At 39.3% G+C, this 24,903-nt stretch overlaps 1 protein-coding gene across 1 annotated transcript in view; it reads left to right on the top strand.

Moving 5' to 3' along the window:
- LOC127431611 (ephrin type-A receptor 3) overlaps positions 1–24,903 on the top strand; it is a 92,203-nt gene that overhangs the window by 26,515 nt on the left and 40,785 nt on the right. Inside the window, exons 4-5 of the mRNA XM_051682119.1 lie at positions 19,756–19,911; positions 21,338–21,697. Of these exons, the coding sequence (XP_051538079.1) occupies positions 19,756–19,911; positions 21,338–21,697 (516 nt within the window). The remainder of the gene's footprint in view (positions 1–19,755; positions 19,912–21,337; positions 21,698–24,903) is intronic.

Below are 24,903 nucleotides of genomic sequence, written 5' to 3'. Positions count from 1 at the left end.
ACCAGCGCATTCCTGAGGCAGGTATTATGCAAATGTGTTACATATTGACGTAACTATGTCACGGAAGTAATGGCTGGACTGCAAACCAGGCGTTTCAGGCAGTTCAGGAGCAGTGTTTTCTGTGGGAGAGAGTAAGTCCCATTTGCGTGGACTTTGTGCTTTGTAACTCTGCAGACCTTTTACATGCACAAACAGCTATATTACACACTAAAGGAAAGGTAAAATCCCAATAAGCGTAATAGGGCCTCTTTAAATTTCGGTCTGTATATGCTTTCCGAAACTTTTAATATGACGCACAAATCATATGGGCTACTTTTATGGCACTTTTGGGTACACTCTGCTTTTTTCCCTTGTCTTTTGTCCCACTCCATTCCTATTCAGTCTCTCGGATAATCTATCCATCTCTCCGAACAGTGCCACAGTCTAGCCCACTTACCATTTACAGCCGCCACACAGGGCCAAGAAAGATAGAGAAAGACTGAAACATAGAGAGATACGGCTACTGTCTGGATTCATCTTTTCCCACATCCTCGGCTCAGTGACCTGCCTCTTACATTTATCTCTTCCATTTGTTTCTCTTTCCTTTCTTTTTTCTTTGGTGCCAGCTCTTAAAGGCTCTTCAGAAACCCCCTCCTCTCTTGTTACCCTCAGTTCCTGTTTAATCCTGTTTGTCCTGCCATTCATAAATTCATCCTTCTCCTCTGCTTTTTTCCATTTAATTCTCTACATCCGCACTTAACCTTTCATTCTCTGATTGTTTGCTTAAAAACCCATTTCTGATATAAACCCTCTTGTAAGAAGTCCTCTCACAGGTGCGGTTCAATCTCGCCCATACAGTACCCAGACAGCTTTTTGTTGGGTTTGAATGGTTTTTGAGTGGTCTGGTGGAGCACAACATCCTTTGAGTTTGAGTCTGGCATGGGGTCTGAACCAATGGCCCCCCGACTGCCAGTTGGAGATGGGCACTCAGCCCTAAGCTCACACAGTTGTGGCTGAATGAAGTGCTTTTCATCGGGGCAGGAGCTGTAGAAATTAGCTCTTTGTGACAGTAATCTTACTGTGAGGAGCTCTAGAGTGTCTTCTTCCATAGGATTTGAGCTGGGAAACTGGGTCATGGGATTGTCAGCAACCCAAAGGAGATTCACAGCAGGGGCGGCTTTAAGCAATGAGTATGTGTGTGCTCTTGTGCCTCTGGTTTTTAAAACCCAATTTCAGGAGTGTAGATTGGTGAGGTTAACAGAGTTTAGAGACATCAGCTTTGCACACACACTGGTTCTGTTCATCTTTATAGGAGGCTGTAGTAATCACATACTTAGACCTTTAGTTGGGTTTTCACATCTGTAATCTTTGACACGTGATGCTTGCCTGCTGGGTGGCAGCATGATGGTTGAATTGCAAGAGTTTATCTTCTGCCAGTGATTTGGTTAAATGTTCCAGGGACACAGTCACCTTTCAAGTTCTTACCACCCCAGTAAACCCTCTTGGCTTGGGAAATTGGAGTATTTTTTATTTATTTATAGTAGGGATGGGAATGAGCCAGCTCAAAAGAGTCATTCGGAACAGCACTACAGTGGTAGTGGTCATGTTGTATGTTTTTGATTCACTGAAAAGAACCGGTTCATAAGAGTAATTTGTTTGGAAATACGATTACATTGGTAGTGCTGTATGTTTCATGCTATAGATTCAAAAGAACCAACTCATTAGATTAATTCATTTGGGAACCACATTACACTGGTCATGTAAACGGGCAGCTCTGCCACTTAATAGCACTGCAGGAAACACTCAGAGTATTTTAGTACAAATTTCATCCACACTGGTGGAAAATTCCTCAACAATCGGTTAAATATGGTATAATTTAAAATATATTCTGAGTTCCCAAGCATATTTTATGGGGTTTTGTCTATTATGGCTAGAGCAGTTTAGAGTGACAGTGGAGGGAGGGAGGAACGGGGGAAATGGGATTGCATGACCCGGGCCAGATTTGGGTTTTGCAAAGAGAATGATTATATTCAAACAGATTTCCCGAACACTCATTTTGCTGCTATTTGTCAGGTAGATAGTCCTGCCCCAAATTCACACCACTGGTTGAGCCAGTGTGATTATATCAGGCTGACCAGGATGCTCAAACAAACAGGGCAATGTTTTGATGCCACCACAGTGTTTAGGGTGTTCTGCATATTAACCTCCTGAGACCCGAGCGTGAATTCTGTGTGCATTTTCCATTTCATTTTTTGATTTGTAACTAGTAGCACCTAATAAACAAGCAAAATAAATAAATAAATAATTTTTTAAATAAACAATTCTAGAGAAAATAGTTGTCTTAAAAATGTATGTCCTAATATGTGGACAGCGGGACTAATTTGTGAAATTTTAAGAAATACCAAGCTATTGATTCAGATTTTTTTCATCAACAGGAGTGTTGGTTATTCATGTTTTTGATACGTTATAGACATTAAAGCTGATTTTCGAGAAATAGGAATATATAATTCTGATTAAAAGTAATGGCCAGCATCATCAAATCACTGCCAATCATGTTAAAATAAAATTTTGAATTATAAAATTCTGAATCTATTTACTGATTATCATTGTCTCATGTCTGCCAAACATGTTGAGTGGTCAAAACATCATCTGCAGCCTGAAACTTTTGGTCAGATTTAAAAAGTGAATGCACTTAGCTGCATAGGAAAGATATAGGATGCACCCTTGCTCCCTACTTAGTGAATGACTTAACCTCCAGAGTGTTGTCTGTCTGCACTGGTCTCAGAACAGTTTGAAATGCATCTTATTGTCATCTTAACTCCATATAAAGCCTCTGAAACCCTTTTCAGCTTTTGTATGAATACATTTATTCTCAATGTGAAAATGCATTGTAAATGTATAGGAATGCATTTACTAATGTTAATGAATAGCACCTTATTGTACAGTGTAAAAAAAATAAATAAAAAAAAAATCTTTTTTTTTAGATTAAAATGACCCAAAGATTTTTTTACTGTGAAAAGTTATTCAAAATAACGAACATGTTTTTGGAATGTCTGTCAGAAAACTGCTCCACAGCACTCATCCGAGTACTTCATGTTTATCAGTGTGCTAACGAGCAAAAAATGAACAGATTTTTTAAAACGGCATATCAAACTAAACTAGAGACTGTCCTCTTTACAACCAAATATCTTTCAATGAAAAAAACGTTGTTGGCACTGCGTCCGTAAGGAAATCGACAGCGTGCTGTTGTGTCACGTGAATCGGTGCGGCAGAAGTTAACCCCTAAAGTCTTGTGAACCGTATTCAGTCAGTTTTTATTCATTTAAATCATGCTTTGCGTATAGCGAATTCAAAATAGCGAGTCCTCGCATGAGGTCGCGGGGTCACATTAGGTTAAGATGGGATAGAAGAAGGTAGTTGAAAATCGAAAAAACTACACACTTTAATATTTGGAGAAAATATACTTAGTCTGTACTAACAACGAAACCGGTCAAAGCATTTAGCATGCCATTGCTGTGCTGTGAACATAACACACTTTACATACTGGGTCATTTAAGTGTCACTGTTACTTGCTGTTTGCATGTACAGCTCAGAGAACCATGAAGGTGGCTGTTTAACAATCAGCCATGAATCAGTGGCTTGAGCTTTTTTCTTCAATATGCTTTTGAGCCCTCCATAACATATTGCTAGCTATTGGCTAACTGCTTATTGCCAGAGTGTGAGGCTGCATTTAGTGTAAGGTTTGCTTCCAAGCAGTTAGTTTTATTGGCTTTGGCAGATATTTTGAAAGCACTAACAGATGCAATAGCCATTTCATTTACCCTTGATAGTAATATCTTTTCTGGAACAGAATGTCTAATGGCAAAAAATACTTGCTGATATGTACACTACCAGTCAAAAGTTGTACACAGCTAACTAAATTTATGTTCCTCATGATTTAAAAAACCTTTAAATCTAAAGGCTTATGCTTAAATCTTTGAATTTAGTTTAATAGACAAATATGTGAAATAATTAGTCTATTAAAAAAAGATTTCTTCATATGTAGCCTACATTTTCTTCACAAAATTAAAGGTTTGAAATCTAATTCATTTTAAATAGTGATAGAGAAAGAAAAGCATCCAACATAGAACATCAGAAAAACAGTAAAGATTGTCTATTGCCCAGATGCCAATTATATTAGTAGTATATTGTTAATCAGCTGCCGACAGAAGCGTCTTTCCATCTCTGCCCTCCATCATACTGTCTAGCCCATGTCATTTGCCCATTTCTGTACCTCCAGCTGCTGCTTGGATCAATAACACTTTAGTATCCCGGTAGTAAACAACATGGAATAACCTGTCAGTGGATGGCAAAATGCCAATCTGCAATTTAAGCACATTGTAGAACTGTCACAATACAGAGGATTCATGATACTTGTTTTCCTTTGTGTCCAGTTGTCTCCCAGGAAACTGTAGAACATGTTACAGTTTCACATTGCCAGCATACTAAAAACTGGGCAAAGCAAAATATTAATGACACCCAAATCAAACGCTGACAGAACACTAGTAGTAGTGTCACTAATGACAATTACATGGAGCATAGCTGGTATTAAATTCAGGTCAGTTCCTTTGTGGGTGAAATGGTTTCTTTGTAAGTTTAAAGGCTGGGAAGATTTAAGATTAGTGTCACTTTAGGACATTCCTTCTCAGTAAGTAATGAAATGAAGACTGCTGTGAGCTCTGTTGGAGAACATCAGGATGGCTATCAGATGTACCTGGTAATATCTTTCTCTGGCTGTTGGTTCTTGGGTGTGATCCCCTATAGGAGAAACAAGAGCAAGAATAGAGAGTTTCCATAGCCTACGCATCAAAGACAGAGAGCGCCATCAATTATACTGGGACACTGACAGCTTTAGCACATAATTTGCATATTTGATTGTTCCTTTTCTGTCTTCAAGATAAATGTATTAATGTTTTTGCATGCATTTACTAGTAGTTCTATTTCTTGGGCTATAAAACTGACAGTCTGGCTTAACAGATTTTCTTTTCATTGAAGGTTCAGGAAACTAGACATTTCTAACCCCTTCCCCCACCCCATTCACCCTCCGTTTAAAAGTCACAAGAGGCCTGTTATTCCAATAAACCTTGAGCAAATCAATACTGTGAATGGAATATTAACTGCAGGATTTTAAAAACAGTTTAACAAATATTACAACACTAATTCTGGTGTGATTTCAGGAAGTTTGGTCAAAATAACTATTAAAATGACCACGATGGGGAAGTCTTAAGTGTATAATTTTTGCACCACTAGCATCAACAGACCCCATCTGCCATTGGTTGAAAAATCAGGTAGTCACATCCCAAATTCACCCCATTGGTTGAATGAATGTTGCTGTGTAAGGCTGGTTGGGATGCTCAAATAAATGGAGCTATATTTTAATAACTACAGTGTTTACAGTTTTCAAGGAAATCAACCTACAAATGGCTTACATACAGTTTTCAATTGTGTATATGAAGCTAAGATAGAAGAACGTATTTTTACACACACAAATCTTCAGCTTTAATTGTTGTTTCATTTTCAGTGTAAGCATTCTAACATGTGAAATACAGAGATGACACTAATCTTTACAGTGTTTACCTGTGTTTATGCTGATGTTGCCTCACAGTGACATTGTAAATAGGAATTGTTTCTGCATCCATTCTGTCTTAATGGTACTCTGATGTATTTTTTTGAGTGTGTGTGTGTGTGTCTTGAAGAGAAAGACGGCACGTGTAAGTGCCCCCACGTGTGGCATCCAGCAGTCGTCTTGCATTTTTTTTTTTTTTTTTCAAAATCCTCTCAATAATTTATTCGCTGGGCTGCAGATGACAAGAGGGCCTTATGACCAGGAGAAACAGTCCAATGGCTCTTTTTTTAAAGAGATAACAAATAGGTTATAATGTGATTGTCATTTAAACTTTAAAGCTGAAGTGTGGATTTTTTTTACGATGTTAAAATAATTTCTCCTATATCCCAGTTTAATATGCAGAGACAACTAAAAGTATGCCATTTGTAGGCTGGTTTCACAAAAAATATGTAAACACACTCTGAGGCGCTATCAAAAACATAGCTGTTTGTTTGAGCGTCCTGACCAGCTTGACACAGCAACATTGGCTCAACCAACTGTCTGTTTGTTTGACCAATGGACGACAGGGGGAGCGTTCATGAAACCTGTTTGAAAACAAACATTATCCTTGCAGTTCCATTTGGTGACTCTAATGGTGTAAAAGTTACACACTCTTATTAAAAAAGGCGGAGCCACTGGACAAACTATATTAAAATGCTCAATAGTATTTGCACATGTGATGAAATGGAGCAGCTATCAATAAAATGAGAGAGAGTCTTTTAAGAGGAGCCAGTTTCTGAATCTGATGCTGGCTCTGAGTCTGGCACTTACTAGTTTAAAAGCCTGATCTACAGTTTGTGATTACAGGCCAGCACAATCTTTCATGCAGATCTGGATTTCTGCAATTGACCTGTAAGATTAGATGGAACAGCAATATTTGGTCATATTACAAGTGAAATTCCACAAGACTTAGTTTGAGTATACTCTTGGGAGGCTTATCAAATAGATCAATGTGAATAGATATTAAATTGCAATGAGCAATTTTTTTTTCATGTCGGAGTACGTTCAAAGCAAACAGTGATGAGAGTGAGACTTCAGCAGGTATTTTTAATGGCTGTTCTATGTTGAGAAATAATGCATAGCTTAAACACTGTGTGATGTCTTCTTTAAATTCTTGTCATTTTTCATTGATATAGTGAGGCTATAGCTTTGTATGCTCACTCGGAAAGACAAAAAGGAACGAGTATGCAGAGAAGAATGTTTTTATTGCTACTTTTCTCACATGTATGGATCATCTCTTTTATAGCTCTCCTACCAAGAGCTGAGGTCAGAGCAACCCCACCCCCCCCCCCCCATTCTGAGATAACTGAAGTATTGAGTGCACTGTAAGTTTTAGAACAACTTGGTTAAGATGGAAACAAAAATTCAATCACATTCAAACATGATGTTCCTCAAGTTGTTTTGAGATTGAAAAATGTTGTGCTTTGTCTAATGACTGTGTTTACTTGTATAATTACTAGTATAATTAGTGCCTTTGCAAGCACCACTATTATTTTTGTTCAGAATTAAGGTTCATTCCATGTCAACTCAACCAGAGGTCCTTGGCTCAAAATTGTGTTTTTGAAATTTTCTTTTACTGATGAAAGATAAACATAAATAATGATGAAAGCCAAAATATTAAATGCTATGAAACAATATTTACTAAGTAATACACTTTATTTTAGAAATGACAATTTTTGTCTATGATTTTGGAGCAAAACTACACGTCAAAAAAATATCCAAAGAAAGGGGAAAGCAGCATTATTTTATTGAAACAGAGAAAGGTGGGACTACTACTAAAATCCAACTGAATTCAGCACTGCTTGTTGTATTATGCCAATGGTGTGAGTCCAAAAATGGGGGTAAAAACTTTTTTGTGTGTGTTGCATTTCAAAGTTCAAGTGCCTGTAACTCCAGAAGTATATAGTACATCTTAATATCCTTTGAGGTTCTGGTTAAGAACAAACCTTCCTTTTTGGAACTTCATTGTTAAGGCCTTATATGCTTAAATCCCAGAGACATGGGCCTCTCAATGTGGCTCCATCTGTAAATTGTTACATTTTACTCATTTTTAAGATGAGTAAAGGCTCTAAAATCACAAAATAATGGACTACTCAATAAATATTTATCCATGGTATTTAATAGTTTGGCTTTCATCATCATTTATATTATTTTTATTTTATTATTATTATTATTATTATTATTATTATTATTATTTTCAGAAAAATATAACAAAATAAAAAATATTCAGCTGGGACATTTCTTAAATTTGATTGATTTGGCATGGAATAACCTGTATGGGTTTTTCAGAATTGTTTCTTTTGAAAAAAAGTCAGACTTTCTGCTTTGCGGATGATAAAATGGGTGAAAACAAAAAATCCATGAGTTTTATAGGGGTAGGGACACATAGCATATTTAGGGACCAGAATAGAGACTTGGAATGAACTCTTTTGACTTGGGCCATTAAGAAACACCCTAGCAACCACATAGCAACAAGCTACAGTAACAGCCAGTCAGTACACCATAGTAACACCCTGGCAACCAATCAGAACTTTATAGCATCATGGCTGTGAGTTTTGCATGGGCTCAAAACCACTCAAAGTTATTTACTGAAATTGCTTTCTTGCTAGTTTATTTTACAGGCTACAGAATTATATCATTCACAAGTGATTTTTCTCTGTTTGGTTCTCAAAAGTGGAAAAAATGCTGTTGGAGGAATTGATGTTGAAGGACACCAAGGAAAATTATAGAGCTCCACTTTTGGTGTTGTGATAAAGTTGTCCACCTTGTCTCTTTCACTTGTTTCATGGGATTAAGTAGTCTTTTTTCTCTGGTGGACGTTATATCCCACCAGGTTGATGGGATGCTCCTGCTAGGCATACCAGCAAAGCCTTAGAGATTGGCCCTGTCACCTTGTGCATGATGGATGGAAAGAGTGAAATAGCCTTTGGAAAGAAAGGGCACTCCTGGGAGATTGAGAGCAGATTGAGACAAAAGAGAAATCCAGCAGTGGAGATGTTTAAACCCTCTCCTGACACTAGCTGCGGTAATTGGACAGGTATTTTGGATGTTGAAGGCCAGGTGGAGGTGGTGTTATGTGAAGTGTGTGAGTTTTAGAGGTCTGAGCAGCCAGTTTTCCATGATTATTGGAAAAGGCTAAAGGGTTTGACCTCTGACATGAAAATTCACACCTTATAAAAAGCCATCTAATATCCAAAATTACTTCTGGAATCAACTCTGTTGATGGTCAGTGGCATATCGCAAATCTTAGGTCTAAACCATAAGAAGGAGCCCCACCCACAAGTGGTGACGTCATTTACGAGCAGTTTTTTTTGGGGGGGGGGGGGATAGTACAGCTGATAGTAGTGTTATTTTGGGCAATTTAGCCCTTGCCTAAATAGTAAAAATTATTTCCGAAAATATAGCTAAAATATTTTCAGTTCATATTTCAAGATTTAAGTAATTTATAAAGTGTAAATATGGCGGGCTATAGCAAGTCTACAGCGAGTTATTTGCGTCAATCAGTGTTTGAGGCCAGAAACTGACTGAGTGCAGTGTTTACGTCTCTATAGAGTTTGTGGATGTGAGTATATTGCGAATGACCTTCTAGCCGCATTCCCAGTGGGTGCGCTCTGAGCAAAGTCTGGTTCTACCATTATCTAGTCATCTCCTCCTCAGCCTGCATCTGTGATTTACCCCCCCCCACAAAAAAAAATGCGATGTTGCCTAATGGCCAGGGTAAATATGGCTGAAAAGAATTTGAAAAGTCTCCGCTTTGCAACTAGATGCTAAATCAATACACTGTTATAATCACTAGAACACTTCCATTCCTGTAGGTGAGACTGAGTTCTACTAATGTGAAGAACATCGTTTATACGTGCAAGTTAAGGGTCTGCAGGTCATTGCTTACTCGTCAGAAATGCAAATACAAATATCTAAAGACACATTTGCCAAATTACCCTTGAGTCTGTTATTATTCGCTTAATACACCTTAGGGAAAATTGGTGTATTTTGACTACAGTTCAGGTTGAGTAAACATCAAAGATCTGCTGTAAGAAACCTACTCTTGGAGCTTCAGGAAACACTATAACCTAAGTTTTTGTTGAAGTGTTTTGGTGGACTATCAGTTCTCATGTAGTAAATGCAGAATAATATGCTAGAATAAAAAGAAAATGAAGAGAATGCTTTATGGTTACACATCAAACACAGTAAGGTTGAATGAAAGTAAAATTGTGAGTAGATGAATTTCTTGGGAACACTGGGGGAGGCCATATTCATGTATTTGAAAGCCAAGCACGTGAAACGAGTCTCTGAAGTCTGCTATAAAGAGTTAAAAGGGAAGAGGAAAATTCAGTGAAAGACTTTGAGATGTAATGATGTGCTTTTCATTGCTTTAGTTAGTGCGAATCCTTCGCTATGTGTGGATAAAATAAACTATTTCACTCCTCAATCCCTCTAGAGCTCTTTGATTTAAGTCTTGATTCACAATCAGTGAAGAGAACAGTTTTGGAATTATGTTGCCATGGAAACTAGTACATAAGCCTCTCTCCTGAGGAAATAGAATGCTCTATTTCTGTGGGGACAGTACCCTGCCTCGTCACTCACCTTACCCTACCTTAGCTACACTCCTCTCCCTTTCGAGGTAGGCCTGCCATGTTGTTAAATTTAAAAGGGCACATGAAGCGCTAGAAGCAAGGATGTCACTCTCACTGTCTCACAGTCTTCTTGCCTGTCTCTCACATCTGAGAAATACTCCCTTAATCTTTTACATTGAAGACTAGCATACATAGTCGCCTAACTGGATTGACTACACGGTTTTCATTTTTGATTCCTGTTTTACATCAAAATTTTATCATAATACTACGGATAATGTCATAGCTCAGAGGTTGCTCTTTCATACCTCAGGAGAGTTAATGGATTTACATTTTATGTAGCAATTTTGTCTCAGATGTTTCTATTAAAGTTCATTTAAATAATAATAATAAAAAAGACACAAATCAAGGTATAGAGCTTTAAAATGAATTTGGATAGAAATATGTAATGAGAAATGTTTGAGTTCATATCTGAATTTCGACTTTGGTATCTTGGCAAATCGGAGACATTGTTGAGATTTTATTCTAAAAATATTGATTAGACACATGCGAGAGGTGTCTATATCTCAAGAGAGGGATCTCTCCAATGCAACTAATCCAATGCTGTCTAGGAGAAACAAATTAAATTTAAAAGATAATTTTTTATTTCTCAATACAGTATTTAACTGGTACTCCAAGGTACTTAAAAGAATACCATGGTATTTAATTGTACCAAAACAAAAATTGTAATACCATTGTACTTTTTTGTAAGTGTAGTTTGTCCCTTTGATTGGGGTAATATTGTGGGTGTAATGGAGGCTAACTCCAGATCCCCGTCCGTGTTCCATGTGATGGGGAATAGTCTCTGTTGGCTGGCTGTTCAGGTGGTGGGCTGATGTCTATTGATCTGCCTCATTCAATATGAACCAAAGACTGTAGACAGAATGAGAAATACACTAACACCAACCATTTTTCCCCATGGACCAGGGCATTAACATGCTCTCCAAATACGTCTCTCATCCGCCGCCTCACAGGAAGAAAAAAAAATACAAACTCTCCGCTGTTCATTTTTCTCTTGCTTGCTTTCTCTCTCTTTATTCCCACCATGGTGCTGCTCTTTCTGTCTTTCTGTCTGAAGGTATCATATATAAAAGCTATTGATTATCTTGTGCCAAGGGGACACCAATCACACCAATGTAAATATTTGATAAGGGAGCCATTTCAGATCTCTCTGAGATGTGCTCAATGTTTTTTTCTTGCTTTTTGTCTCTTCTGCTCTTCTGAGAAGATACAATCTCAAGACGTTTTGTTCTTGTACCTATTTTCTTTGCTCATCCATAATTTGTTGCTTGGTATAGAAAAGGCAGTTCTTTACAGACTGATCACATTTTGAATTCAGCGACAGTAGTTTGAAAATTCTTCTGCTGAAATTGGTCTTTACTTACTGAAATTAGAAACACTGCCCCCAGTGGCCAAAGCCAGAATTATTATGAATGTATGGGCTTGTGTGAACTCCAGTTTCCGGGTGGAATGTTGTATTTTTTGTTGCTAATAGTGTAATAAACTCAATAAGAATGCATATTTTATAAACCATACTCCCAAACCCAAACCCAAACCCTAAACCTAACAGTAACAGGTTCTTTAGCTCTCTTGTGAAGGAGGAAGCAGGGGCCAGGTAAACAGTCGACGTAAATCTTTTATTTACAATGCTTTTCAGTGTTCTACACAAATGTTTGCTTTTCAGCACAACAATCACACACACACAAGTCTGCTGCTTGCATCGCTCACTCTCCCCTCCGGCGGTCTGGATTGCCATTTTATCCCTCTCCACTCTCACTGCAAATACAAAACAGCTGTTAGGTGATTCCCCACATGTGTCAATCCTTAACGTTCTGTCTCTTCCGGCCATGCTCTTTGCAAGCATCGCTCGGCCATGCCCCCATCGCCCAACTCAGGCCGGGGAGCCATCCGGCCTGCCACTTACTCCCTCCCCTCCCCATTTCTGGAGAGGAAATCCGCAACAGCCATCTGCACCCCCGGCCTGTGGACCACCTCGAACTTAAAAAGGCTGGAGAGCTAGATACCAATCCGTGCATTGGTATCCCTCATGCGATGGAGACAGCGGAGGGGGGCGTGGTCCAAAAAAAAAAGGGTAAGCACATCCCAACAGATAGTACCAGAGGGTGAGGACCGCCCACTTGATGGCCAAACACTCCTTCTCGATGGTGCTGTAGTCTCTCTCAGCAAGCGCTTGCGACTAATGTACAGCATGGGACGCTCCTCCCCCTCCATCATCTGGGATAGTACCACTCCCAACTCCCTGTCCGATGCGTTCGTCTGCAAGATAAAAGGGAGAGAAAAGTCAGGATGCAATAACGGCCTGCCGCAAAGTGCAGCCTTCACCCGCATGAATGCTTGCTGACACGGCTCCGTCCACTGGACCGATCTGGTGCCCCCTTTTTAGTGAGATCAGTTAACAGGCTGGTGACGGTCGAATAGTTAGGCACAAACCTACGATAATAGCCAGCCAGCTCCAGGAACTGTCTCACCTCTTTTTTGGTCTTAGGTCTCTTGCAGGCTGCAATCGCTGCAGTCTTTTCAATTTGGAGCTGCACCTGTCCATGACCCAAGTGGAAGCCCAGATACCATACTTCCACCCGTCCAATTGCACACTTCTTAGGGTTTGCAGTGAGTCCCACCTGTCTCAACGACTGCAGGACAGCCCTCAGATGCTGCAGGTACCGCTGCCAGTCATTACTGTATATATTGATATTGTCCAGATAGGCAATGGCGTAAGCAGCGTGCAGTCTGAGGATTCTGTCCATGAGCCACTGGAACATAACCAGGGCCCCGAACAAATCAAAAGGAAGGGTGACAAATGGGACAATGCCGTTTTTTTTCATGGGACATGGGAGTTATGAGGATCTGACAATATCCCTTTGTCTAATCGTGTCAAATAAAAGCGAGCTGCGCCTAACCGATCGATCAGTTCATCAATCCGAGGCATTGGGTATGCATGAAATTTAGACACCGCATTGACTTTTCTATAATCCACACAGAATCGGACCAAAACGTCACTCTTTGTAACCAGCACCACCGGGCTGGCCCAGTCACTGTGGAATTCTTCTATTACCCCAATATCTAGCATGGCCTTTAATTCTTCCCAAACCACTTTTTTTTGTATTCGGGTAATCGGTAGGGATGGCTGTGTACCACTGCCCCTGGGGTCATTTTGATATGGTGCTCTATGAGATTTGTACAACCAGGAAGAGTCGAGGACATGTCGGATAATTCTCCTTGCAACCTGGCAACCTCCGTGTCTTGTGATGTTGAGAGGTGGTCTCTGCAAGTGACCAGGGTGACTCTGGCTTTTAAATTCATGTCCGGTCCAAGCTCCTCCCTCTCCGGAACCCACCATTGCGGGGTCTGCCTCTTCCATGGTTTTAGGAAATTAAGGTGGCAAATCTGATGTTCTCCACCGACTCGCCGTGTGACCTCAAAGGGCCCTTGCCACTTGGCGAGTAATTTAGAGCTCGATGTGGGGAGTAATACACGAACTTTAACTCCCAGTGTAAATTCCCATAGCCGAGTACCCCTATTATACAGCAGGCTTTGACATTCTTGAGCCTGAAGCAAATTCACCTGTGTTAACTGCCCCAGTGTGTGGAGTTTTGCTCTCAGGTTAAGAATGTATTGAATTTCTCTTTTGCTGTTTGAAGTTTCCCTCCTCCTAATTTTCCCGTAGGATGCCTATACAGTAATTTGAATGGGGAGAACCCCATGGAGGCTTTTGGGACCTCTTGTACTGCAAATAATAGGGGCTCGTGGGGGAGAGCAGAGAGGGTTAGGTTTGAATAGCCCACAGGACCGGGGACTGGTTTTGGGGTCGGAATTCCCTGTTTGTGGGGAACAGGAACAGGATGAGGGGGAGGAGAGGGGGAGGGAGGAGAGAAAGAGAGAGCGAGAGAGAAGTGAGCTCACCGGCCCCCAAATACGCTGCCATATTGTCCTCAGCTAGCTGGACTGCCTCATCCAATGACACCGGGTGGTGGCACTGGACCCACTCTGCCATTCCTTTCGGTAGCTGGGTGACGAACTGCTCCCACCAGATCACACACTCCCTCAGTGTCTTGTTCTTCAGCCATCAGCCACCTTCGGCAGGTGTCACGGAGCTGTTGAGCAAATGCGAACATGTAGGTACGGCCGTACATGGGTCCGGGGTCATGGCAGAAGGCCCCTGCTGGTGAACGAAGCTCCATAGCACCTGCCGGTCCTCTGCTTGAGCCTGGAACAGTGCCTGGAACCACTTTCTGCAAATGTTGCTCAGCCACGGCCCTACCACCACACCAACCATCAGTGGAGAAATAATGCTATTTTAGAGTGAAAATGCAACCTCCAAAATGCCTTAGCATTATTTATAGGAACGCGATTACTTCATGCTTTCTATGGGACCAGAACCCATGTCTCTGAGGCCGCACAGGAAAACACATTTGAATTGATGCAAAAATGTCTGATGGGGGATGGCACTTATATATATTTATATTTATGCATTTGGCAGACGCTTTTATCCAAAGCGACTTACAGTGTCCTTATTACAGGGACAATCCCCCTGGAGCAACCTGGAGTTAAGTGCCTTGCTCAAGGACACAGTGGTGGTGGCTGTGGGGATTGAACCTACAACCTTTGGCTTACCAGTTCAGTGCTTTAGTCCACTACGCCACCACCACTTGTCAGTAATGCAGCTGTTAATTTCAGGGAACATTCAGAAGTAACATGTCAATTTCCTGTGTGGTCATGTTGGTTTTTGTAGCCATACTGAAAAAACAGCATCACTGATTACCAGCATTTGTTGTATTTTGGATGCCAGCGTACAGATGTCCCCTCAAGTCGCCATGAAACCACATTCGCAACCCATTTTACTCCGATAATGTTACTATTTCCAACTGAAACAGGTTATTCAATGAGAAAATAATGCTAGTTGACTTTTTAGTTTAGTTGATCTTTTGCTGGTGAACAGAATGGCTATGCTGGTCCACCAGCTAGTCCAGCGCCAAACCAGCACTAACCAACATTAATTAGTGTGGAATTCAAGGTCTAAGCTGGTCTTTACAACATCAATTATGCCAATGCTCATTTTATTTGACTAAATTAAAGTTTCATTACAGAAGACTTACCTTGCTGGAGGATGTTTTCAGCTCAAAAGCTCAAATGGTCTCAGTTTAGAAATTCAGACCAATTAATCTTGAGCTTTTTGACCCTCCACTCAAGGGCAAATTGCTTCTCCTGAATCTGTCCTTCACAACATTATTTCCCTATCTGCCAATGTTCTTTCGGTTGCAGTTAGCAGGTATTGTCACAGTTTTCCTTGTTGCCAAGGTGCTGGCTTTGAGATACTGGACCAGTTGGGTTCCACTAAAGGCCAGGCTTTCCAGGGGCTTTCTGGTTTGTCAGTGAAAACCAGGTGGTTGCAAAACTACAGTACATACACCTACACAATGTTTCGTTTCAGGTATAGTTCCAAAGCACTGCGGGGACTTCACACCTCTTACCACACACTGACCACCACAGACAACTATGAGAATGTCTTAGATGAATGTGCCACAGGTCTTAGTTTAGTACACTATAGAGGCAGTGTTTTTACACCCCAAGCAGCATTACTTTACCTAATAGCCCTGAAAACAGAGATACTGTATGTTTTAACTAAGAATTATTTAGGTCAGTGACAGTGCCCAGATTTGTGCCAGAAATCAGTAAGCCAGTTAGCATAATGCTTTAGTTAGAACAGCAGTATATGCATTTGGGAAAAGTGGGTTTTTGTATGTGTGTGCCCACACCTGGGTGTATATCTGCTCATTTACACATTTTGTATTTGTGCACAATAGAAAAGCAGGGACTTTGCAGTGCTCAAAGCTTTGGCATTGGAAAACAATGGCGGTGTATTTATGGTCATTTGGATTATAACATATCTGTAAATAAAAAGAGAACATACTAGATAACTGCAGCCAGAATGACCCTGAGAAAGGAAGGATTTAGTAATGTCACAATATGGAACAATTAAAATATCCACATCCTTCCTGCAAGAGCGCTACTAAAGGGATAGTACACCCAAATGTAATCATTTACTCACCATCATGTCATTCCAAAACCATACCTGTATGGCTTTCTTTTTTCTGTGGGACACAACATATGTTGGGGAGATGTTCACTTTCATTATATGAAAAAAAAAAAAGATGCAATGTAAGTGAATGGTGACTGAGGCTACCATTCTCCCTATCATCTCATTTTGTGTTCTATAGAAGAAAGTAAGTCATATGGGTTTGGAATGACATGTGGGTGAGTAAATGATGACAGTTTCCATTTTTGGGTGAACAGTCCCTTTAATTCTAGTGGTCTGAATTGCCTCCAGCATTTGAAGTAAAAGCATTTAGAGCAAATTCTTGTTCCTTTAATCTCTTAGAACAGGGTTCCCACGGATCCTTAAAAAGTCTTAAATTCAGATTTTCTAAATCTAAGGTTATAAAAAGTATTAAATATCTTAAATGATACAACAAAATTCTTAATTATAATTTATATAGGTCTTAAATTTGGAGGCAGAAAGACAGGAATCCTCAGATAATGTGATTATCAAACTTCAAAAGAATATGATTTATTATATAAATGCATGTGCTGTGTCCTTCAAAGTGAAAACGTGACTTGTATTTTCTCCAAGCACGCTGGGGCTTGTGAGTGTTTCCAGCTGTTGCTGAGCAGTTCGCAATTATTAGGCTATATTGGAAATTTATGACAAGCGATCACTAATGATCAACTGTTGATGATGACGATATCGTTTTGATGAAATATAACAATGTTTACTTTTAATTGTTTACATTGTAATATGCTGTAGATCATTGTAGGAGTGCACGTTTTATTTCCCTTATCTGTTTGAATGAGCAGCTAGAAGCAGTGAAGTGCAATCATTTCAAAATAAGAGTCCTTGTGTATTTCATCCTTTAAAGCTAAAAGTTCTGCACTATGAATCAAATCTTTTTTTTTCTTTTTTTATCCCTAGTTATTGGTATTTTGGTTTCACTATAAACTGCATCTGGAATTTAATTCAATTTGGACTCTTGTAGCCTCTGTCTGGCCCTCCCCATCACAGGAAGGAAAGACTAAGAACATTTAATATAGGCTACCAATTTTACAAACTTTTGGCAGATTAATTGCCTTTCTTTCAACACATTATCATATCAGCAAAATCCAATACTGGTCGACCTCTTATTTGTATTTATTTATATAATGGTACATAAACCAATTTTAATGTGATATAAATATGGAAAGAAAGTCTTGAGTGTTTTAAACTTGCATTCAGCCTACCCTGTTTTACTGATAAGCAATGTTAAGGCCATGTTGAATGTGTGCCCCTGTCTTTTTAAGTAAGAGACTGTGATACATGATTTATTTTGAGATTGTGTGGGATTGTTTTTGTATGGGGATACGGTTTTAATTTTGTTTGTTCAGGTCTTGAAGAAGGTCTTAAAAAGTCTTAAATTTGATTTTAGAAACTCTGTAGAAAGATCTGCCCTGGAGAGGGTCTTATCTTTACTAGAGCATTATCAGTTTCATGTTTTTTCTGTCTCTTATGTGTGTGCGTCTGTGTGAATGGCTTAGAAATTTTTATTATTTGCGCTGGATGAAATCTACCTGTGCTACATAATTTCCACACTCCTACACTCTTTGCAACTCCTGTGGTTCTGTGTAGATGAGATTTGGGGCCAAATGGGCCAAATACATTCAATAGCAAAAGAAACTTGGTTGGAAACAGAGAAAGCAGCTCCTTATAGAGATTTATATGCTTTAATTTAAAGTTAAATCAACAGATGTATGACATGACTGATGGATTTGCTTATGTTTTGACTGTCTTACCTTTTACAATGCTTCATATTAGTGTAGCAATATACCACGGTTGATTGGGTAATGAGGGAAGTGAAAGATGTTGACTAATTAATTAAGAGGGACAGCAGTCTCATTGATCGTGAAACATCTATGGCCATTAATTAATGCTAATGTGGTGGTAAATCTGAGCATCAGTTAAAGGATTGATGGAGGTGGATGTGCTTGTAAGTGTAAATTCTATAGCATGTGCTGTAATGAATGCTATATAAAGCGGATTGTTCTGAAATTGTGATTGAATGAATCGTGTTCAAATCTGTTATAAAATATTAGTTATACGTATTTATAATACTTTATAATTATACGAATTTAGAAATGTCTTTGAAAATTACATTTATTTAAAAAATGAAAAACTCACTAAAGCAAGAATATTCACTGATCGCTCAGCCAGGGGTTGATGATGTAATTGGATATTGTAATGTAAAAATTATTATATATTTTTTTTATTTATAAATATTGTGAACATATTTCTTGCATATCGCTCAGCCCTAGGAGGGAACAAAACAAATGTATTCAAACACACACAAAGTCATTAACCCTTCCGAAGCAGCTAAACTGGGTCCTGGGATGAAAGATAATAAAACATCAAGATTAAACCCACAACAACCCACAATAAGTGATGGATTTGCTCGGACAATGAAATACCTGACCAGTAGCCCATGATGGAGAGATTGCATGGATGAAGTAGTTTCGTTGCCAAAGAGATGTTGCCCTCCACACTGTTGAAAAGCCATCTTTCAAAAGGTTGAACAACACACATTTTAATTGCACTTATTTTTTCAGTTTCATTTGAATTGAATGTTAAAATAAATAAAAAATAAAGTTCAAAGTTTGAAATCAATCTGCCTTGCATCATTGTGTAGGCTATTGTTTAACGAAATAACCCCATAGTACCACTTAGCATCCAACCAGCGGTAATACTGGTGTTAGTCGGTTTGAATGTGAACACCGCACCGGTTTGAAAATTATGATATCGTGGTAAGTCTAGTTCAGTATTAGTCATTCGGAAAAGCCTTCTTCTCTCTCGCTTTCCACCTTTGAGGGAAATATGTTGGAGCATTGTGCTGTAGCTGATAAGAACTGACATGTTTGGGAAGTGCTTGCAGAAATGTAGGGTTTGCTTTTAGTTCAGGGGCAACATGGGAGTCTGGCACGGCATTCCAGCGGGGAAGTGCTCTAATGCACACACACACCAATCACTCAAACATAACCCAGGCCCTACTCACACACAAACACAAACATAGCCGGCACGTGCCTCCGGTCAGGCTAATGCTGCAGCGGGATGTTAGTCACGCCTCGCTGGAAAAGGTGACGAGAGCTGAGGGGAAACCTTAGTTTGATAACATCTCATTGAAAATCTCTTCTCTTCTCTTCTCTTCTCTTCTCTTCTCTTCTCTTCTCTTCTCTTCTCTTCTCTTCTCTTCTCTTCTCTTCCCCACATTACATTACATTATATTACACCTGTATTTTAAGTGAGCAAGGAAAATCCTGTTTGTCATATATCACCTTTAAAAGCAAACATGGCAACTCAAATGACTAGGTATATGACTAGGATTTGGATTTTATTTCGGGTTCTTTCTTTATTTGATTATGCTAAGTAAGCACCCCGTAACATTGCAATTTGACTTTTTTTCCCCCCTCTCTATTCAATAGCATGCCGGTCAGGCTTCTACAAGGCCTCTGCCATGGATGCATACTGTGTGAAGTGCCCTCTACATAGCTACTCCCATCAGGACAAGGCCTCCGAGTGTGTGTGTGAGAGAGGCTTTTACAGGGCTGAATCAGACCCCCTCTCTATGGCTTGCACAAGTAAGATATGTTGTGTATATATATATATATATATATATATATATATATATATATATATATATATATATATATATACAGTATAAAGTTATGTGGTTAAACAGTCTATGGTTTTACAATATACACTGATGAGCCAAAATACCATGACCACTCACAGCCGAAGCGAATAACTTTGATCATCTCCTAACAAGGCCAGATGTCAAGGTCTGGGTAGATTAGATGGTAAGTGAACAATCAGTTCTCATAGTCAACGAGTTGAATGCAGGAGAAATTGACAGGAGTAAAGACCTGAGCGACCTTGTCAAAGGCCAAATGGTCATGGCCAGATGACTTGGTTAGAGCTTCTCTGAAGCGCAAGACTTGTGGGGTGCTCCCAGTCAGCAGTAGTGAGTACCTACCGACAGTGGTCCCAGGAGGGACAAACCACAGGCGACAGGGTGTTGGTCGTCCAAGGATCATTGATGTGCGCGGGCAACGAAGGCTATCCCATCTGGTCCAAACCGACAGAAGGTCTACTGTGGCACAAGTCACAGAATATTTTTATGATGGTTACGGGAGGAATGTGTCACAACACACAGTGAATCACACCCTGCTGCGTATGGGGCTGTGTAGCCGCAGACCTGTCAGAGTGCCCATGATGACCCCTGTCCACCGTTCATAGTGCCTACAATGGGCTTGCGAGCATCTGAACTGGACCTTGGAGCAGTGGAAGAAGGTCGCCTGGTCCGATGAGTTCCATTTTCTTTTACATCTTGGCCATGTATGTGTGCACCATTTACCTGGGGAAGTGGAGGGAGTGTGATGCTCTGGGCAATTTTCTGCTGGGAAACTATGGGTCCAGCCATTCATGTGGACGTCAATTTGACATGTGCCACCTACCTAAACATAGTTACAGTCCAGGTACACCCCTTCATGGCAGTGGTATTCCCTGATGGCAGTGGCCTCTTTCAGCATGATAATGCGCACTGCCACACTGCACACATTGTTTGGAAATGATTTAAGGAACAAGGTGTTGCCCTGGACTCCAAATTCCCCAGATCTCAATCTGATTGAGCATCTGTGGGATGTGCTGGGCCAACAATTCCGATCCATGGCGGCTCCACCTTACAACTTACAGGACTTGAAGGAACTGCTGCTAATGTCTTGGTGCCAGATACCACATGACACCTTCAGGGGTTTGCAGAGTCCATGCCTTGGCGGGCTGGCGCTGTTTTGGCGGCATGCGGAGGACCAACAGCATATTAGACAGGTGATCATAATGTTTTGGCTCATCAGTGTATGATAAATTAGTTGTGAATTGCTGTGAAATATTGTTCATTCTTAGTTCATGAAATCTAATGCATAAACTAATATTAATGAATAAAGCCTTATTGTAAAGTGTTACTATGTAAGTTTACAATCCATGTGGTTAATTTGTGTATATGTTCAGGACCACCCTCTGCGCCTGGAAACCCTATTTCCATGGCCAATGAGACCGCGGTCACTCTCGAATGGAGTCCTCCTCGTGACAGTGGTGGACGTGGGGATGTCACCTACAGTGTCCATTGCAAGAAGTGCTCGGGAGAAACGGGGGCGTGGGCCAGTCGAAATGGAGAGAGGTGTGTTCCCTGTGGCAGCGGTCCTCACTTCAACCCAAGGCAGTTTGTCTTGACACATCCAAGAGTTCTAGTCACAGAGCTGCAACCTCACACCAATTACACCTTCAGTATAGAAGCCCTGAATGGAGTCTCAGATCTCAGCCCCAGTCCACGTCTACTAGTGTCGGTCAATGTCACGACCAGCCAAACAGGTGAGATGACACATTTATATCAAGAGTTTTGTGGCTTTTAGTCAATGACTGTTAATTTTGAAGCTATTTATATGCTGGTGTGCTCCTAACAGTTGACAAAACTAACTTTTAACAGATATGTGCATTGAAAATTATCCAGGAACATAGACCAAAAATACTGATGTCTCATCTTGAACTACATAAGAGTTTTGTCTAATAAGATTCTTTCTAGAACTGACTAGCATATAGCAAGTAGCAAGGAGACTAGCAAGTAGCATTTCATGGTTAATAGCTTTGATGCAATGAAAGTTTGTTGGCTATTTTGAAAAGTGATGAGCTCTTTGATCTGTCCCACCCACAATACCTGTTTTAATAGGAAATACTTCAACACAACACAGAAAACTGCGCTTGTTAAGCAATTTTTGGGGTCTTTAAATAATTTTTGTTCTGTTTTGGAAGAATGTGTTAACAACAGAGCTTAAAACCAAGCACAGTGTAAATTTCAGTGATGAAGGTTTTAAGGTCATATATATATATATATATATATATATATATATATATATATATATATATATATATATATATATATATAAATGTTGCCTTTTTTTTTTTTTTTTGCCTTTTTTTTAATGTAATTTAATCATAATAAGGCACGGAATGTACAGTGGATATACAGTACAGTATGTATTTATGTCTCTGTGAAAAGAGTCATGATTTTATGTAGTATATCTCCCTCTGCTTTTAAATAAAAAAGGCTTTTTAATTCTCCCGCTGCCTCTTCTGCTATTGAACATTACACGGGTAACTCCTCTATCTCACATGAACTTTAAACCCGCTCTCAGTGTGCCTCGCAGCTTTCATTGGTCAAGATGAGGGACTGGCTCTCCTGATCTGTAGTTTAATATGATTCAACCCTTCTCAACTGAGAAACAGAAAGAGAGAGAGACTAGGTGCGAGAGTTAGCGTAATGAGAAGCCTGCAAGTCGAGTTGCCCAGGATGCCCAGATCAACAGCCTCTCGCTCTTATGAGACCTGACAGTGCTGTAACCGTGGTAACAGAGAGGGGTGGGGCCAGATTGAGGTATACGTAACTGTGATTGGCCTACATTTCGAGTCCTTGGCCTCTGGTCTGCACTGCTTGAAATATTCAAGAGAAAATCCAGTGTGTCAAGAGACCTCTGGGATGATGTAGTGGATGTATTTGCATGTTCTGCAAGATGAGAATGTTGACTGATGTTTCAACGTGCATCTTTTATCAGCAGGTGCTTGATTGATGGCAGACAGAATAATTATAAATGCAGATTGTAAAGTAACATAAAATAACCCAGATAAATCTTGTAGAGCTGACAAATCCATGACTTCATGAAGAGCATATAGAATGCAGAAGTTTCAGATGCTACGTCTATGAACATATAATGAGTTTGATTCAGGCAGAGTTTACATTTGATATTCTCTGTTAAAAAGACAACATAAAATAAAAATTGACCCTATATATTTCTTAATAAAATGTTAAATGTGCACATTTAATCAATTCTAAATAAAATATTTGTTTTCATAATCTTTTATCAAAATGTAATGACTTTCTCTTGTTGGTTAATATTATATTAGCCAACACGATTTTTACATGTTCTAATAATCTCACTGCCACAGTGCTAGGTTGTTGTGGGTTTGCCAGGGTGTTGTTTGTTAAAATTGCTCACAATAAGTATGAGCAATAGTAAAAGTGGTTCTTACCTTAGCAACTTCTACTACTACCACTAATAATAATATAATTATTATTTGTAATGTTCTTCTTCTTAATAATAATAATACGCATTAATGTTATTATTTTTATTATTATTAATAGTAATAATAATTATAAGTATTAATATTATTATTATTATTTATAGTAATTATAATAATAAATATTCTTATTATGGTTATGTTTATTCTTTTATTATAGACTATTTCATTATTGTTATCAACAACTATATTATTAATAATATTAATAATAAAACCAATTGTTATTATTTTTAGGCTATAATATTCTAATATGATATTATTAGGAGTATAATTATTATAATAATAATAATAATAATAACAATAATAATAGCATAGCCTGTCATGATCAAATAAAATCCCGCTAAACAAAATCAAGTCCCACCCTACATCATTTCCCTCTAAATATTCTGTTTCACTAACAATAATTCTCATTAAGGAAGTTAAATATGTTGTGAATGCCATTTCATGTTTTCTTCAAATGAAAATTTATAATATCTGTTGTTCTGAACATGTTTTTTTAGTGTTGCACACTAAATGCCTGCCTTTTACCTGCCACCTGGATATTTCGCAACACTTTTCCACTCATTACCCTCAGCTTTTCTCTCGACAAAACTGCCTCTCATCAGTGTAGCTGTTTGTTTATCAGTATAAGTGTGTTTGTGTATGTACAGCAGTTAGCAGTGTCATTGTGTCAGCGCTGTGTTAATACTCTCTTACTCTTCTCGCACACACACAGCTCATTAAAGATGGAAACTTCAGCTCCTTCATTCATCACTTGCTGCTGGGGCCCAAAATGGGAGGCCCTTGTTTGTACTTGCAATCTGACACCATCATTAGCACCTCTGTCTGTCTGTCTGTCTGTCTGTCTCTCTCTCTCTCTCTCTCTCTCTCTCTCTCTCTCAGCTTAGGGTTGAGAACACTGCTGTTGTAAGAATAGACTGGTTGAGGTGCTGTGGCTCTATGCCAGCGATGTAGTACAGGTGAAAATTACTTAACTCAAGAATAATTTAGCACTCCCAAAAAAGAAGTTGCTTGCTCTGCCAGCCCTCTCATACTCTTTAATTAGAAGTCCAATTAATCCTCCTCTTTTACATAGGTGATCAATCTCAATTCATCACTCTCTTTTTCTGTCTTTCTCTCTGTCTCTTTCTCCCAAAATTCAAGTTGATTTCAAGATCCTCTGATTTTTAAATGTCTTCAAGGTGTTGGCCATATATACCTTAGCAATACGATTACTAAATATACTCCAGCTAGAGTATATTTACTCCGATAAAATGCAACTTGCTGGTTGTACCTAACACATGACTGAAAAGTAGTGAATCAGCATTTAATCTGTTGTTCCCAAACTGGGGAATACTCTCCCTGACACCTTTGCAAACCCATATGACCTTTTTCTGTGGAACACAAAAGAGATGTTAAGCAGAATGTTAAGGACTGACAGCCTAAATCAACATTCACTTTTTAAT

Source organism: Myxocyprinus asiaticus, chromosome 41, assembly GCF_019703515.2.
Source record: "Myxocyprinus asiaticus isolate MX2 ecotype Aquarium Trade chromosome 41, UBuf_Myxa_2, whole genome shotgun sequence".
Taxonomy (NCBI): Eukaryota; Metazoa; Chordata; class Actinopteri; order Cypriniformes; family Catostomidae; genus Myxocyprinus; species Myxocyprinus asiaticus.
Note: the sequence above shows the minus strand (reverse complement) of the source record. Positions and strands in the feature narration are given on the sequence as shown.